The sequence below is a fragment of the Schistocerca serialis genome, chromosome 6 (genome assembly GCF_023864345.2).
Source record: "Schistocerca serialis cubense isolate TAMUIC-IGC-003099 chromosome 6, iqSchSeri2.2, whole genome shotgun sequence".
Taxonomy (NCBI): domain Eukaryota; kingdom Metazoa; phylum Arthropoda; class Insecta; order Orthoptera; family Acrididae; genus Schistocerca; species Schistocerca serialis.
In genome coordinates, this window is record NC_064643.1 from 717,867,968 (window position 1) to 717,883,040 (window position 15,073).

Sequence of the window (15,073 nt, forward strand, 5' to 3'; positions counted from 1 at the left end):
ACCGAAGGTATCCACACCTACGACCAACGTATCACAGACAATGGACTGTACAAAAGTGTTCTGTAACGATGATTATACTATGTTGGTCAATCTACAACTGTATATGTTCTCTCTACAATATATATACATATATATATATATATATATATATATATATATATATATATATATGTGTGTGTGTGTGTGTGTGTGTGTGTGTGTGTGTGTGTGCAAACAAATATTCTAACAGTAATTTTCTTGCATTTTATGAAAGAATAAGCTAGCTGTGTGGTGTAAGCTAAAGGCCTATAAAATTAAAGAAAAAGAAACATAATGAGGTAGTTGAAACTGAACTGTAGCCTGGGATGTGTTTAGGTAACACGCTGGTAGGTCACTATAGAGCCACGTCTCCTGTAAAAGTCAACACTGCCACGCTATGCAAAGAAATAAACAGTATACGAATTTTTAAAAAAATTTATTTCACGTTTTTTGGAAATTTAAGAAGTCCTTTTCAATTTCTCACACAGGTTATTAAATGTTAATCGTTAACACAGGTAATTGTATCGAACTAGGTTACCACGCACAACACTCTGGAGTTAGTGGTTACAGACGGCTACGACGACACAGTCTCCAGTTTGCCAGACACTACTGGACACGCCCACCGGGTGCTCAGCGCCGGCCCTGCCCCTTGCAGGCCCGCCGGTGCACCTCCAGCCGGTCCGGGTAGAAGGTGCGGCCGCAGCCGTGGCACGGCACCAGCTGCTGCAGGTGCGACTGCCACGCCGCCTCCACTGTGGCCTCCAGGTCGAGGCCGCCGCTCTCTGCAACCGAAAGCAACGCCAGCCGTGTGCTCACTGGGGCCCTCTTCTCTACCTTCCTGCCGCTCTGACAGGCGAGCGCACCGAGTGACATTGTCTTCGAAGGAGAGCCTCCACATTATTCTGTAAGCATTTCAGAAACGATGCCGTACGGTTCTAGCGAACCGAGACGCTGTTGTCTGTTCTCCTCCAGTCAAACGCAGTCTACCGCAGATCCGCACGTGCGCACTGCAGCGCGCACAGCGGCACGAACCTGAAGTAGCTAGCAGCTGACATGGGCACGCTGTTGTTTGCAGTACCGAAAAGTGTATTTAGAGTACGTAGTACTGTTCAAATTTCGCTGACCCTGTTTTTATGCATTATTAACAGCGATATATAATTTGGCTGTGTTCTGGAAACTGCCACAAATGTCACATTATGTCATTTTATTCTCATTCACGTCGACGTCTTGTTTTGGATTTTACGTTACAGTATATGAGTTAGGAATGGTGTGTAGTACCACAGCACACAAACACATCTATAAAAGCACCTGAAGAATTCGTCTTTTTTTTCCGTCGTTTCTTAGTTGCTTCAAAATTCATGGAGGTATACTTCTATGAACCCAAAAAATTGTTAAAGAGAAAGTCAAAGAATAAGAAGATGCATAGAATGTGGTTGTAACTCTCTCCTAGAGATCCAAATGATGAAGTAGCCTACTTCCCTGTATGATACATCAACGATTTGGGTCTTAAAAACAAAATTTAAGAAAATGCCTTTTCGAGAACATGTGGTGAGCGCAGCTATTGAAGTTTGTCATAGTTCATAACATGCATCTGATGAATCAAAATGTTTCATATATGGTAGTATAGTCTAAAAATGTTATGGCGCGGATCTTTCATCTCTGTCTACTGTTGTTAAGGATTCGATCGCAGATAAATACTTGTAACAAGCAAAAGTAGAAAGACGATTGGTGCTAGTTTCATTCGCAGTAATTTAAGTTTGCTGTTAGATTCCTGTCTGACACACGCTCTGAAATAGCTACGTATTCGGGGAAAAAAATGTTGAATTATTTGTGACAAAAAAATACAAATGTTACAGTCAGTTGTTTCAAGCAAAGCAACATCACCTCTCATTTCTTAAACATATGGAAGTCACGAAAGCGAAGATAGTCATTACTGAGAAAGAGCGCCTTACAACGAATATATTTACTTTCATGAATAACGAAGTCTCACAATGTGTTACAAACATGAAGGGCAAAAAATTTTTTTTTCATATCCAGCAGCATGCGAACCTACGACATTTAGCACTACAAAACGGCTCTGAGCACTATGGGACTTAACATCTATGGTCATCAGTCCCCTAGAACTTAGAACTACTTAAACCTAACTAACCTAAGGACACCACACAACACCCAGCCATCATGAGGCAGAGAAAATCCCTAACCCCGCCGGGAATCGAACCCGGGAACCCGGGCGTGGGAAGCGAGAACGCTACCGCACGACCATTTTAGCACTACAATTAAGAGTCTTAACCACTTGGTTACGACAGCTCACTTGCAGCCGCTGCTTTATTCTTGGTAATTCTAATCGACAGAGATGCAGGCTGACTTTGTTGCCGAATGATGTGGGCGTAGGCCGTAAATGCATGAAATTTGGTAAGATTTCCACTATCAGTCTTCACAAAGCTCCTTCCAATTGCTACGTAAGAGTTTTAAACGCGTACGCGAAGTCATCGGTAATTTCAACTAACACTCATTCAATATACGTAAGCACAGCCGACCTTCGGAAATTTGATGATTTTTTAAACTCTCAATTACGTAAAAATAATATTTATTTCGTGAGAATATTGACCGAAAGTGTTTTTTTATGTTATAATCATTACTGAAACAAAACATAAAACATATTTCTAACAAAGGAAAAAGGTCTATCATGAAATCACTTTCCACACAGATGCATTCTGGTGATCCTTCAGTAAAACATCATCACTAAATCAGAAACTAAAACCACTCAATAATTCTAAAATAACAAATTCTAGCTGTAAAAAAAATCACACCAAATCGAACGAGTGGCCATACCGAAAACTAACCACCTCTGAGTTCAGTTGTCGGAAAATCGGCGGTAGGACTTAACAGATCTCAGAAGCTTACAGAATAGCAACTTCGGATAAATAACCGAAAATGACGTCACTACCGAGGATAACCTAGGGCACCGATCGGTATGAACGGTACAGAATAGGGCCCCAGGACTCGGAGCGGCTAATATGTTGTCATCGTGTGAGCTGAGATGAAACTCTCGAGCTTTTGACAGCTGTCGTCCTGAGACGTTCAAACTTTTGGCTACTGGGATAGGCGAGGCGTCCGTCTTGGGGTAAGTTTGTGCGGCAGCCTTGCTGCTCGCAGGGAGAATTTCCCCTGCAGCTGTTCACATCACTCAAGGTAGTTCACGACGACTGTCGAGGGCATTGCTGGCAGTACCTCAAATGGGGAGAAGTTAACGGCATTAAGCGATTTTGGACTTTAAACTTAAATAATTCCAAAAACTAATAACATTAGTGTACCTATATTGGATAATGAAATCAGGTGATGCTGAGGGAATTAGATTAGGAAATGAGACACTTAAAGTAGTAATGAGTTTTGCTGTTTGGGAATCAAAATAATTGATCATGGTCGAAGTACAAAGGATACAAAATGTAGACTGGTAACGGCAAGAAAAGAAATTTCTTAACATTGAGTATAGATTTAAGAGTCAGGAAGTCCTTTCTGAAAATATTTGTATGGAGAATAGCCAGGTATGGAAGTGAAACATGGACAATAAACAGTGTAGGCAAGTAGAGAATAGAAGCTTTTGAAATGTGCTGCTACAGAAGAATGTTGAACATTAGATAGGTAGATCACGTAACTAATGAGGAGGTACTGAACCGAATTCGGGAGAAGAGAAATTGGTGGTACAGCCTGACTAGAAGAACGGATCGGTTGGTAGGATATATCCTGAGTCATCAAGGGATCACTGGAGGCAAGCGTGGAGGGTAAAAATCGTAGAGGAATACAAAGAAATGCATATAGTAAGCAGATTCAGAAGGATGTAGGCTGCAGTACGTACTGGGAGATGAAGAGGCTTGCACAGGATAGAGTAGCATGGAAAGCTGCATCAAACCATTTTCAGGACTGAATACCGCAACAACAACAACAACAACAACATTTCTTTGAAAGTGTGGGTATTGACCTGTAGTAATAAAATTTTTGGCTTTTTATTACCTTTTACTCTAATAGATTGAATAATTAAAAAAAATTATCTATTATTTGGTAGTTGTGGATTGTTTAAGACTCTAGGGTGACTTTGATTAGCGTGAAACTTTATCAATAACTGAAAAATAAATGTGGCATAATAATTAAATTTTAATATTAATTTCAAATTAACATACAAAGAAAGTCTAAGGACAAGATGATATGATCACGTATTTTACGAAATTCTGAAGAAACATCCACTCTTCTCCTTTAGTACTATAAATTGGGTGACGACATTGTGTTTTACCATTACGACCAACAACCCTGTTTATAGGTAATCCTTTGGGAACTTCGTACGCTCCGTTGTAAGAACAGTATGTGGTGCTCACTCACGATCATCTTGTAGATATCTGTTTAAGGAATTTGGCATTCTGACTACTGCTTCTCAGTATATTTATTCCCTCATGAAGTTAGTTGTAAACAGTCTACTACATTTAAAAAGGAACAACGAAGTACATAATTTCAATACCAGAAGAAAAAAAATGACATTCACTACTCCGCATTAAAGTAGTCTTTAGCACAAAAAAGGTGCACAACGCTGCAACATAAATTTTTGATCACTTATTCAGTGAATATAAAAAGTCTGACAGACAGCAAAGTAAAAGTTTCTTCTACACAATTGCTTCTATTCCGTAGATGAATTTCTATTATTGCAATGTGTAAAAGGTGATGGATAGGAATTGCTAACTCACATCTGAATATTAATCAAGAAAGTAAAATAAAATAAAACAAACATTAATTTTCAGCATCCAGCCGTATTTAGAAAATAATCTGGGATATGAATGTAAAATTACTCGTTCCACATCATTAGGATTATTTGTGAAAAATGATCTGTGAAACACAAAGCTAATGAACTAACTATTAATGTTTATTTTTCCATTTGAAATTGATGTGAGACACAATTCTCAAACATCCAGGCTGTACTTCGAATCACCCTATTTTCGCCTTTACACTCGCAACATTTTCACACTGAAAACATCTATAATCTCGGCTGTATGATGCAACAAACAGAAGTACGACCTAAGTTCAAGTTGATAAGTTAACGTGCTCACTCTTTCAACAATGACTTCTTTGCGCCATCACTAAATTGTTAGAGACAATTCTTGCTGCGTCCACAATGTCACATCGTTTGTGCATTCATTAGGATACATTTTTGCTGCAGTTCACGAATGTTTGTTCACAAAATAATCGGTCCGAAAAAGACCGTTGATTTCACTCCAGTTCTACCAACAATTTGGAAAGTTTTATTTACCATATTTTACGGACTGTAAGACTCTGTCAACATTGGATTCAATTGGCAGCAGCAGTGCACCGATGTGATGAACATGAGTTGCGGGGATTCACAAGTAGTTAGTTTCTTAATAGCAAAAAATAAAAAGCCGCTCATGTGATGCGGGCTATAAATTGAAAGTAATTGCATATGCAGAAGAACATTAAGACACAGGAACTGAGCGGCATTTTGGCCCTCCACCAACAGAAAAAACCATTCGCGATTGGTAGGCTAATAACGAAGTAACGAAGCACTGAATGCAAAATGGCCGAAACTAGAAGATGACTTATTGAAATGGAGTCAAGGACACCGTCAAAATGGCACTGGAATTAATACAAAAATGATTCAAATACACGCTCGTAAGCTAGCGCTACAATGGAACTTTGAAGTTGGTTGGTGCTACAGGTTTATGAATTGTCATGGACTTAGGATGCGAACCAAAACGAAAAGATCTCAGAAGATGCAAGAGTGTGAAGAGAAAGTATTTCCTTTCCATCGCTTTATTATCAACATCAAAAGAAAACTACCGTGGAACCATGCCAAATAGCGAAATGGACGAAACTCTTCTGACATTTGATGTGTCGAGTAACAGAACTGTTGCCGTGAAAGGTGCTAAAACTGTAACTATAAAAACAAGTGGACATGGAAAAAAGCGCTATACTGTTGTCCTTCCTGTTGTACTGACGGTACTAAACTTAATCCAATGATCAAATTCAAGCGAAAACAATGCCAAAGCCTGAAATACCATCAGGTGTCACGTACATGACAATGGCTGGATGGACACGAGGCTCGTGTGAAATTATGGATAAACAGAGTGTGGGAAAGAAGGAAAGGTGCTTTATTGAAGATGAGTTCTCTTCTTGTTCTAGATCAGTTTAGTGGTCATTTGAAAGATTCTGTGAAAGAGAAACTGAGACAGAGAAATATAAAGCTTGCTGTTATTCCTGGAGAACTTACTTCACAGTTGCAACCTCTTCATGTCTCGATAAATAAACTATTTAAAGTGTATATGAGAGAGGGACGAAACAAATGGATGATGGATGAAACGTAACACCAGTTTAAAACGACCTACAATCGAACAAGTGTATCAGTGGGCAAAACAGTTGTGGTCTAGAGTGAGAGAAGACATTACTGTTAAATCTTTCACGAAGTGCGGCTTAAGTAACGCTCTCGATGGCAGTGAAGACCATCTTACATATATGAAGAGGACAACGATGACGATGAAGAGGAGGAGGAAGAATAATAATAAGAAGAAAGTTCAGATGACGATTTTCAGGGATTTTAAAAGTCAGTTCGGTTTTATAAACTAAGAATTTGTTTTAGTCTCCGACAGGTCATTTTATCGATAATGCCTAACTTACCACAGAAGGTCTACATAAATCAGCTGTAAAAATTACATCAGAAAAGTAGAAGTGTTCGACTTTCGCATGAAAGAAGCATATCGCAATGAAGGAGGAGTCAGAACGGGCGTGGTGACTTCCAACTCTGGAAGAACACGTACGGAAATGGTTTACTCAATGCAGAGGACAGGACGTGCCCGTTGGAAGTCATACCCTCCAGAACATTGAAAGGTTCGCCGCAAATGACTAACATTTTAAGAAACGCATAACCTCGTTCTCAAGGTGAATGTGAAGGATGTGCGACACTTTTTGCTCAGGACGGAAAAATACATGAAACTGAGATTTTCCTATATAGTTACAGAAATTTGTGTCTGCTTTTCGTTTGAAAAAATTAAAATGAATAAAAAATAAAACTGGTAAAAATAATCTGAGTTCTAGCTACTATTTTCTGCTTCCCTTTGTACAGAAATACGTTTGTTATTGAAACTACAGTGTCATTTTTTAACTAGTACTCTTATTCAGCTTTTTCCCAATTCCAACTTGATCAGCCAAACACCCCTTTTACAGAGCTCTCAATTACTCGAACTTCTTGTTAGCTCCCTTCAACTTCTTCCTGGCATTTCACCTTTCAGTTTTAGTATATTTCTCGGATTGTTTTGAAAAAAGTTTCAATGCCAATGTTATCAAATGTTATACCACTACAATGATCTTCTCAACAGCTACTTGCTGTCAACAGAAAGTACCTGCTTCAGCATCTCAGTTGTTCCAAGAGTTAAATACGATTAAACATACAACAAAACAGCGCGCCCCTCTGTGTACTATCAATTGCAGAAAACCTCGTTTCAGTATCGGAATGAATGGGGTATTGCGCCTTACCCTCTCACTTTGTATAAGCGAGGCACCAGTGTAGAGAAGTTTCCAGAGGTGTGTTTGTGTACCGAACGTTCTGGGCGCTACTACCTCGCGTATACAGGAAGCAGAAAGATAACCCGACAATGAGGTCAGAACCGGGTAGCAGACATCGAATCGAGCAAAATGTACCAAATGACGAGAGGTCGGAAATGCAGCGTTATGGGACGACTGCCAATCAGACGCGAGCCAGCTGAACTTTGACCAGAAAACGAACATGTCTGGGAGTACATAGCAGTGTGCTCTGTCCGACTGAGCTGCTGCTGCTGCGTTCTTCGAGGGGATGAGCCAGCTAGTTCAGCGATGCCTATTTTGTGGCGATGTTGGAGGCAGAAATTTAAATAGTGTGTTTAAAATTTAATTTCTCTTTTCGTTTTCACCACTGTCTTGGTTGACACTGATCACGTGTATTTATTAGAATAAAAGTTCATTCGCGTTTTCTGTAAATTACTAAGAATTACAGTATGTGGCCTTTAGATTTAATTTTCAATAACATTGGACATTACTGTGCCACACCTATGTCGACTATCCTACTGCAGTACTGTTTTTTACAGCACAGCTTACTATCTCAACAAAATAATGACATTATAGTACTTTTAGCGTAGTTGATCAAACAGTAAAGCTTTACCCACGAAGTCTAGCTTACAACCAGCCACGGACAGTAGAGGAAAGTTGCTTATATTGTACCGGCCCCTAATTCGCACTACTGCTTGTACTACCGGACATTTAGGGAGGTCAGCGTAAACTAGGTGCTTCTTGGAGCCATATTGTCAACTACAGTATGTGTTCTGCGTGTTGAGGAACAGATCGTTTAAGACTGCGTTGATTTTGTAGTAGCCTTTTTTGTAATTTTTTTGTGCACATGGTCAAGAGAATCACTGTTAGAAGGTAAACGGCAATTTGATGTTTTATTTATGGGCGAATATTAATGAAATAACGATTTTTTTCAAATAGTTAGGAATCTGTATTCGTTGCCGTTCGTTTGTAGAAAACTGACAAAGAAAAAATTACGAGGTTGTCCGTAATGTACCGCTGCAAGTTTCCGATATTGCATCGGTAGAATTTAAGAATCTTGCTCGTAAATAAAGCTTTAAAAATGTGTTTAGTATTATTAGGGCAACGTAATGTTTAGGGACGACGTGGTGAATGTTCTAATGCGTTCTTTACCCTAAGTTAGAGTGCCCAGACGTCCCGTATCTTACGGGATCGACCCTTATTTAGCTTCAGTGTACCATTGTCCCGACAAAACAGCTACGGTTGCTACATTGTACCGTTTTTTATTAATCGTCGAGTATATTTTGAAGAGTCCGCCCCTAGTGGTCTCGCGGTAGCGTTCTCGCTTCCCGAGCACGGGGTCCCGGGTTCGATTCCCGGCGGGGTCAGGGATTTTTCCTGCCTCGAGATGACTGGGTGTTGTTGTGTCTTCATCATCATCATTCATCCCCATTACGGTCGGAGGAAGGCAACGGCAAACCACCTCCATTAGGACCTTGCCTAGTAAGGCGGTGCGGGTCTCCCGCATCGTTCCCCTACGCTCTGTAAAGAAGCATGGGACTTCATTTTCATTTCTTATTTTGAAGAAGCGTGTTTTTAAACAACGCGTAGCGTAACCAAATGGAGAACAAATGTGGTCATTACCAAAGAATAAAGTAAATAGCCGGCCGAAGTGGCCGTGCGGTTAAAGGCGCTGCAGTCTGGAACCGCAAGACCGCTACGGTCGCAGGTTCGAATCCTGCCTCGGGCATGGATGTTTGTGATGTCCTTAGGTTAATTAGGTTTAACTAGTTCTAAGTTCTAGGGGACTTATGACCTCAGCAGTTGAGTCCCATAGTACTCAGAGCCATTTGAACCAATAAAGTAAATAGGCTGATTAAATAAAACTGAACGAGAAGTTCTATTGTTGGTGTCACAGAGTGGCAATATTTGTACTTTATGGTTGGTACTACGTAATGCTAGCGGATTGCAGCTCTTCCATGGTGTGCAGAAGTTGGTAATGGCGCGATGGATCACGGGAAACCAGACGACAAATCCCAATTTCGTTCTTCATTTGTTTCGATGCCGACTCCGCGCACTAAACCACGAGTAGTTTATCAGTTTGTGTTTCTTTTTGCATTGTCTGTTGCCTCAGGTCACCGCGTTTAGAAGTGTAATTCAATTGATTTTAGACGGCTAGAGTCGCAGATTACGTTGCCTGGTGTAATATACTGCAAACTTCCGTATTATAATACGGCAGAAAAGCGTTATGGGAAGTGGAGTTCAAATGAACTGCATTTAGCAGCAATGCGTTAATCAAGGGTAGTGAAGATGTTGATCTAAGGATAAGTGAAGACAAAACTAAATACCTGGTTACTACTAGAATGCCAACAGCAGTAGATCAGGAAATGTTAAGAGTTGGAGACATGCAGTTTGAAAAAATGAACACATTTAAGTATCTAGGCGTGGACATCACTTCGAGAAATGAGATTGAATCCGAACTGAAGAAGAGATTACGGGCGGGAAATGCGTGCTACTTCTCACTGAATAGATTACTTCCATCACGGATATTGTCTAGGAATTTAAAGATTTTCTACCAGTTATGCTGTATGGGTGTGAGACTTGGTCTCTCACTGTGCAAAATGAAAAGCCGTTTCGAGTATTTGAAAACAAAATTTTGAGGAAAATTTTCGGAGTAAAAAGGGATGACATTAGCGGAGAGTGGCGAAAACTGCGTAACGAAGAGGTTCACGAGCACTATTCAAGCCCTGACATAATCAGTATTATTAAATGACGTAGGCTGCGATGGGCGGTTCACGTAGTTCGAATGGATGAGGGCAGGGCAGCGAGCAGAGTACTGGTAGGGCACCTAGAGGGAAAACGTCCTGTGGGGAGACCGAGGCGTAGATGGGAGGACAATGTGAAGGCTGATTTGAGGAGCCTAGGTATTGAAGGCGAATGGAAAGAAAAAGCCCAAGACAAGGACAGATGGCGAAAATACGTTGCTGCGGTAATGGACTCTCGAGTCCGGTATGACCAGTGAGTGAGTAAGTAAGTGTTTAAAAGGCGCCTAAGCCGGCAACTAAGAGGCACGCAGAAAATAAAAACAAAAATGCAAACGGGGATGAAAAAAATGTTTGCTCACAGTACAAGTGTTTTCCAGAGAAGTTGAAAGCGAAATGATAGAGCGTATTCTTATATTTCAAGACACGATCTTCAGTTTACCCACGTCGGACGTACGAAAACATACGATTGACAATGCTGAACGAAACAGATTTCCCCATCACTCGAGTATCGATACTTTTCGTTCATTTCCTTGTCCCTAGTCGAACCTAAGTTTAGTACCAATGTTCTTCCTGCTTTCACTAATGTGGAAGAGCCAGCGTGTACGATACGGCTGTCGTGTCCCGAGTGCCGCATTAGCATGAGCGGGCCGGCCGGCCAGGGGTGAAGGACCGGCGCGACATCGACCGGCGCCGCCGCCGGCGTGGGACCAGCCGGTGCCTGGACATGGACGTGGACGGCCCCCGACTTGTAGTCCTGCATCAGCAGGGGGACGCGGCGGACACACTCCAGCGCCCTGCTACCGCCCCCTCCCGGCTGTAGCGTCTCCAGCACGTACATCATTCCGTACGTCACATCCGGTCTGTGTCTGGATGCAAGACTTCCTTGCAGGTAGAGCTTTAAAGCCGCTATCTTGACGGAACAAAATCGACAGATGTAAAGTGCTCCAAGGAAGGGTGACAGGACCCTCACTCTTCACAATATATACAAATGATCTGTTGTATTAAGTCGAAAGCTCCATGGGGCTGTTTGCCGATGATGCGACTGTCTGTAAGAAAACAGCAATGCCACAAGACAGTATCGATTTCCAGAATGACCTCCACAGGACTGATAAATGATGCAGGCTCTGGCAGGTGACCCTGAACGTAAATAAATGTGCACCACTGGCCATTACAATTGCTACACCAAGAAGAAATGCAGATGATAAACGGGTATTCATTGGACAAACATATTATACTAGAACTGACAAGTGACTACATTTTCACGCAACTTGGGTGCATAGATCCTGAGAAATCAGTACCCAGAACAACCACCTCTGGCCGTAATAACGGCCTTGATACGCCTGGGTCTTGAGTCAAACAGAGCTTGAATGGCGTATACAGGTACAGCTGCCCATGCAGCTTCAACACGATACCACAGTTCATCAAGAGTAGTGACTGGCGTATTGTGAAGAGCCATTTGCTCGGCCACCATTGACCAGACGTTTGCAGTCGGTGAGAGATCTGGAGAATGTGCTGGCCAGGGCAGCAGTCGAACATTTTCTGTATCCAGAAAGGCCCGTACAGGACCTGCAACATGCGGTCGTGCATTATCCTGCTGAAATGTAGGATTTCGCAGGGATCGAATGAATGGTAGAGCCACGGGTCGTAACACATCTGAAATGTAACGTCCACTGTTCAAAGTGCCGTCAATGCGAACAAGAGGTGACCGAGACGTGTAACCAATGGGACGCCATACCATCACGCCAGGTGATACGCCAGTATGGCGATGACGAATACACGCTTCCAATGTGCGTTCACCGCGATGTCGCCAAACACGGATGCGACCATCTTGATGCTGTAAACACAATCTGGATTCATCCGAAGAAATGAAATTTTGGCATTCGTGCACCCAGGCTCGTCGTTGAGTACACCATCGCAGGCGCTCCTGTCTGTGATGCAGCGTCGAGGGTAACCACAGCCATGGTCTCCGAGCTGATAGTCCATGCTGCTGCAAACGTCGTCGAACTGTTCGTGCACATGGTTGTTGTCTTGCAAACGTCCCGATCTGTTGACTCAGGGATCGAGACGTGGCTGCACGATCCGTCACAGCCATGCGGATAAGATGCCTGTCATCTCGACTGCTAGTGATGCGAGGCCGTTGGGATCCAGCACGGCGTTCCATATTATCCTCCTGAACCTACCGATGCCATATTCTGCTAACAGTCATTGGATTTCGACCAACGCGAGCAGCAATGTCGCGATACGATAAACCGCAATCGCGATAGGCTACAATCCGACGTTTATCAAAGACGGAAACGTGATGGTACGCATTTCTCCTCCTTACACGAGGCATCACAACAACGTTTCACCAGGCAACGCCGCTCAACTGCTGTTTGTCTATGAGAAATCGTTTGGAAACTTTCCTCATGTCAACATGTTGTAGGTGTCGCCACTGGCGCCAACCTTGTGTGAATGCTCTGAAAAGCCAATCATTTGCATATCACAGCATCTTATTCCTGTCGGTTAAATTTCGCGTCTGCAGCACGTCATCTTCATGGTGTAGCTATTTTAATGGCCAGTAGTGTAACATGCGAGGTCCGTTCAAAGAATCCCGGAACATTCGTAATTTCCTGCCAGTGGTGTGAAGGAGCGAAATGCGGTTGGCATCCCTGCACAAGCCTGTGTCTAACGTGTAACTGCCGGAAGTTTCATTGTTGTATCTTCCATCGAGTGAAAAATTTAATTTTTTTCTTTTCAGTTTATGTGACAAACTCTTATGTTTTCATCACTTTTTTGGGAGTGATTATCACATCCACAAGAAAACCTAAATCGGGCAAGGTAGAAGAATCTTTTCACCCATTCGCCAAGTGTACAAGTTAGGTGGGTCGACAACATATTCCTGTCATGTGACGCACATGCCGTCACCAGTGTCGTATAGAATATATCAGACGTGTTTTCCTGTGGAGGAATCGGTTGGCCTATGACCTTGCGATCAAATGTTTTCTGTTCCCATTGGAGAGGCACGTCCTTTCGTCTACTAATCGCACGGTTTTGCGATGCGGTCGCAAAATTCAGACACTAAACTTATTACTGTGAACAGAGATGTCAATGAACGAAAGGACAGATAATAACTATGCAAAAATAAAGAAAGTAAAATTTTCAGTCGAGGGTAGACTTGAACCAAGGACCTCTCATTCTGCAGCTGCTCACGCTACCACGGGACCACGACGCTCCTGATCTCACAATATCCATGTCCGCGCTGGTAGCTGAGTGGTCAGCGTGACAGACTGTCAATCCTAAGGGCACGGGTTCGATTCCCGGCTGGGTCGGAAATTTTCTCCGCTCAGGGACTGGGTGTTGTGTTGTCCTAATCATCATTTCCTCCCCATCTACGCGCAGGTCGCCGAAGTGGCGTCAAATCAAAAGACCTGCACCAGGTGAACGGTCTACCGGACGGGAGGCCCTAGCCACACGACAATTCCATTTTTACAATATCCATTATGGTGCTTTTGTGGCCCATGGACTACTCATTTTGTATATTTTGCTTATTTTTTCACAGTTCCACACAACTTCTTCCTGTTTTCTCAATTGATCCGTGTTCAGTTTATCAAGGCCTATCCACTGTGCCAACTTATAACTAAATCTGAGGGGGGTGCGATGGGGAGGTTCCCTTGTGAGTACAACGTTGTGTCGCACAGTTTGCAAATTTCGAGATGGCAGAGTTAGAGGAGCAGCGCGTCTGCATTAAATTTTGAGTGAAACTCAAGAAAACCTTTACAGAGACACACCAAATGATGCAGGAAGCTTACAGTGATGACTACTTAAGCCGCACTCGGTGTTACGAATGGTTCACACGGTTTAAAAATGGCCGGAGGAAGTTAAAGATCGCCCTCGTGAAGGATGCCCTTCGACGTCTACCGACAATGCTCACAGCGAAATTGTGCGTGCACATCGAAGACTGACTGTTCGAGAGTTTGCAGAAGAATGTAATATGTCGGTTGGATCATGCCATGAAATCCTGATGCAGCATCTTAGAATGCATCGTGCTGGCGCCATGTTCGTCGCACGGGTCATGAGTCAAGACCAGAAAGAGATTCGCCACATAATCGGTGAAGAGTTTTTGGTTCGCGCAAATGAGAACGAGATGTTCCTGAAGAGAATCATAACCTGTGATAAGACGTGGGACTACGGTTATGATGTTGAGGACAAGGTTCAGTCTCCACAATGGGTCAGGAAATGTTCTGCGAGACCAAAAAACGCTCGTCTGCTGAGGCCAAACGTCAAAGCCATGCTGACAATTTTCTTTGACTGAAGGATTAGTTCATCACAAATTCATTCCACAGAGACAAACTTAATCGATGGTACTAACGGGACGTGTTGCGACGCCTGCGAGAACACGTGAGAAGGGATCGGCCTGAAATGTGGCGAGACAATTCATGGCTCTTGCATCACGGTAACGCACCCACACATGCATCCCTGTCAGTGCGTGACTATTGCATAATAAACGAGATCACTGTGCTGCCTCATCCTCTTTACTTTCCAGAGCTGCCTCCTGCGAACTTTTTTTATTTCCAAAGTTGAAAATCCCGTAGAAAGGACGAAGATTAGCAATGATGGACGTGATAAAAGGAAATTCGCAGACGGCGTTTCGCGCGATCCAGCAAGAGGCGTACCAAGACTGCTTCCGGGAGTGGAAACGGCATTGGGAGCGGTGTATCAACTGTGGAGAAGAATCTTTGGAAGGAGAGACCATGTAC

At 42.7% G+C, this 15,073-nt stretch overlaps 1 protein-coding gene across 3 annotated transcripts in view; it reads right to left on the reverse strand.

The window, feature by feature from the left end:
• Nucleotides 1–439: 439 nt before the first annotated feature.
• The window catches only part of LOC126484385 (zinc finger protein 474-like), a 270,411-nt gene continuing 255,777 nt past the window's right edge, over nucleotides 440–15,073 (reverse strand). For 2 of the 3 annotated variants that reach the window (XM_050107878.1, XM_050107877.1), the window contains exon 6: nucleotides 440–800. In XM_050107878.1, coding sequence (XP_049963835.1) covers nucleotides 649–800 — 152 coding nt within the window. In that variant the 3' untranslated portion in view covers nucleotides 440–648. The remainder of the gene's footprint in view (nucleotides 801–15,073) is intronic. The other variant, XR_007587846.1, reaches the window with a different exon arrangement.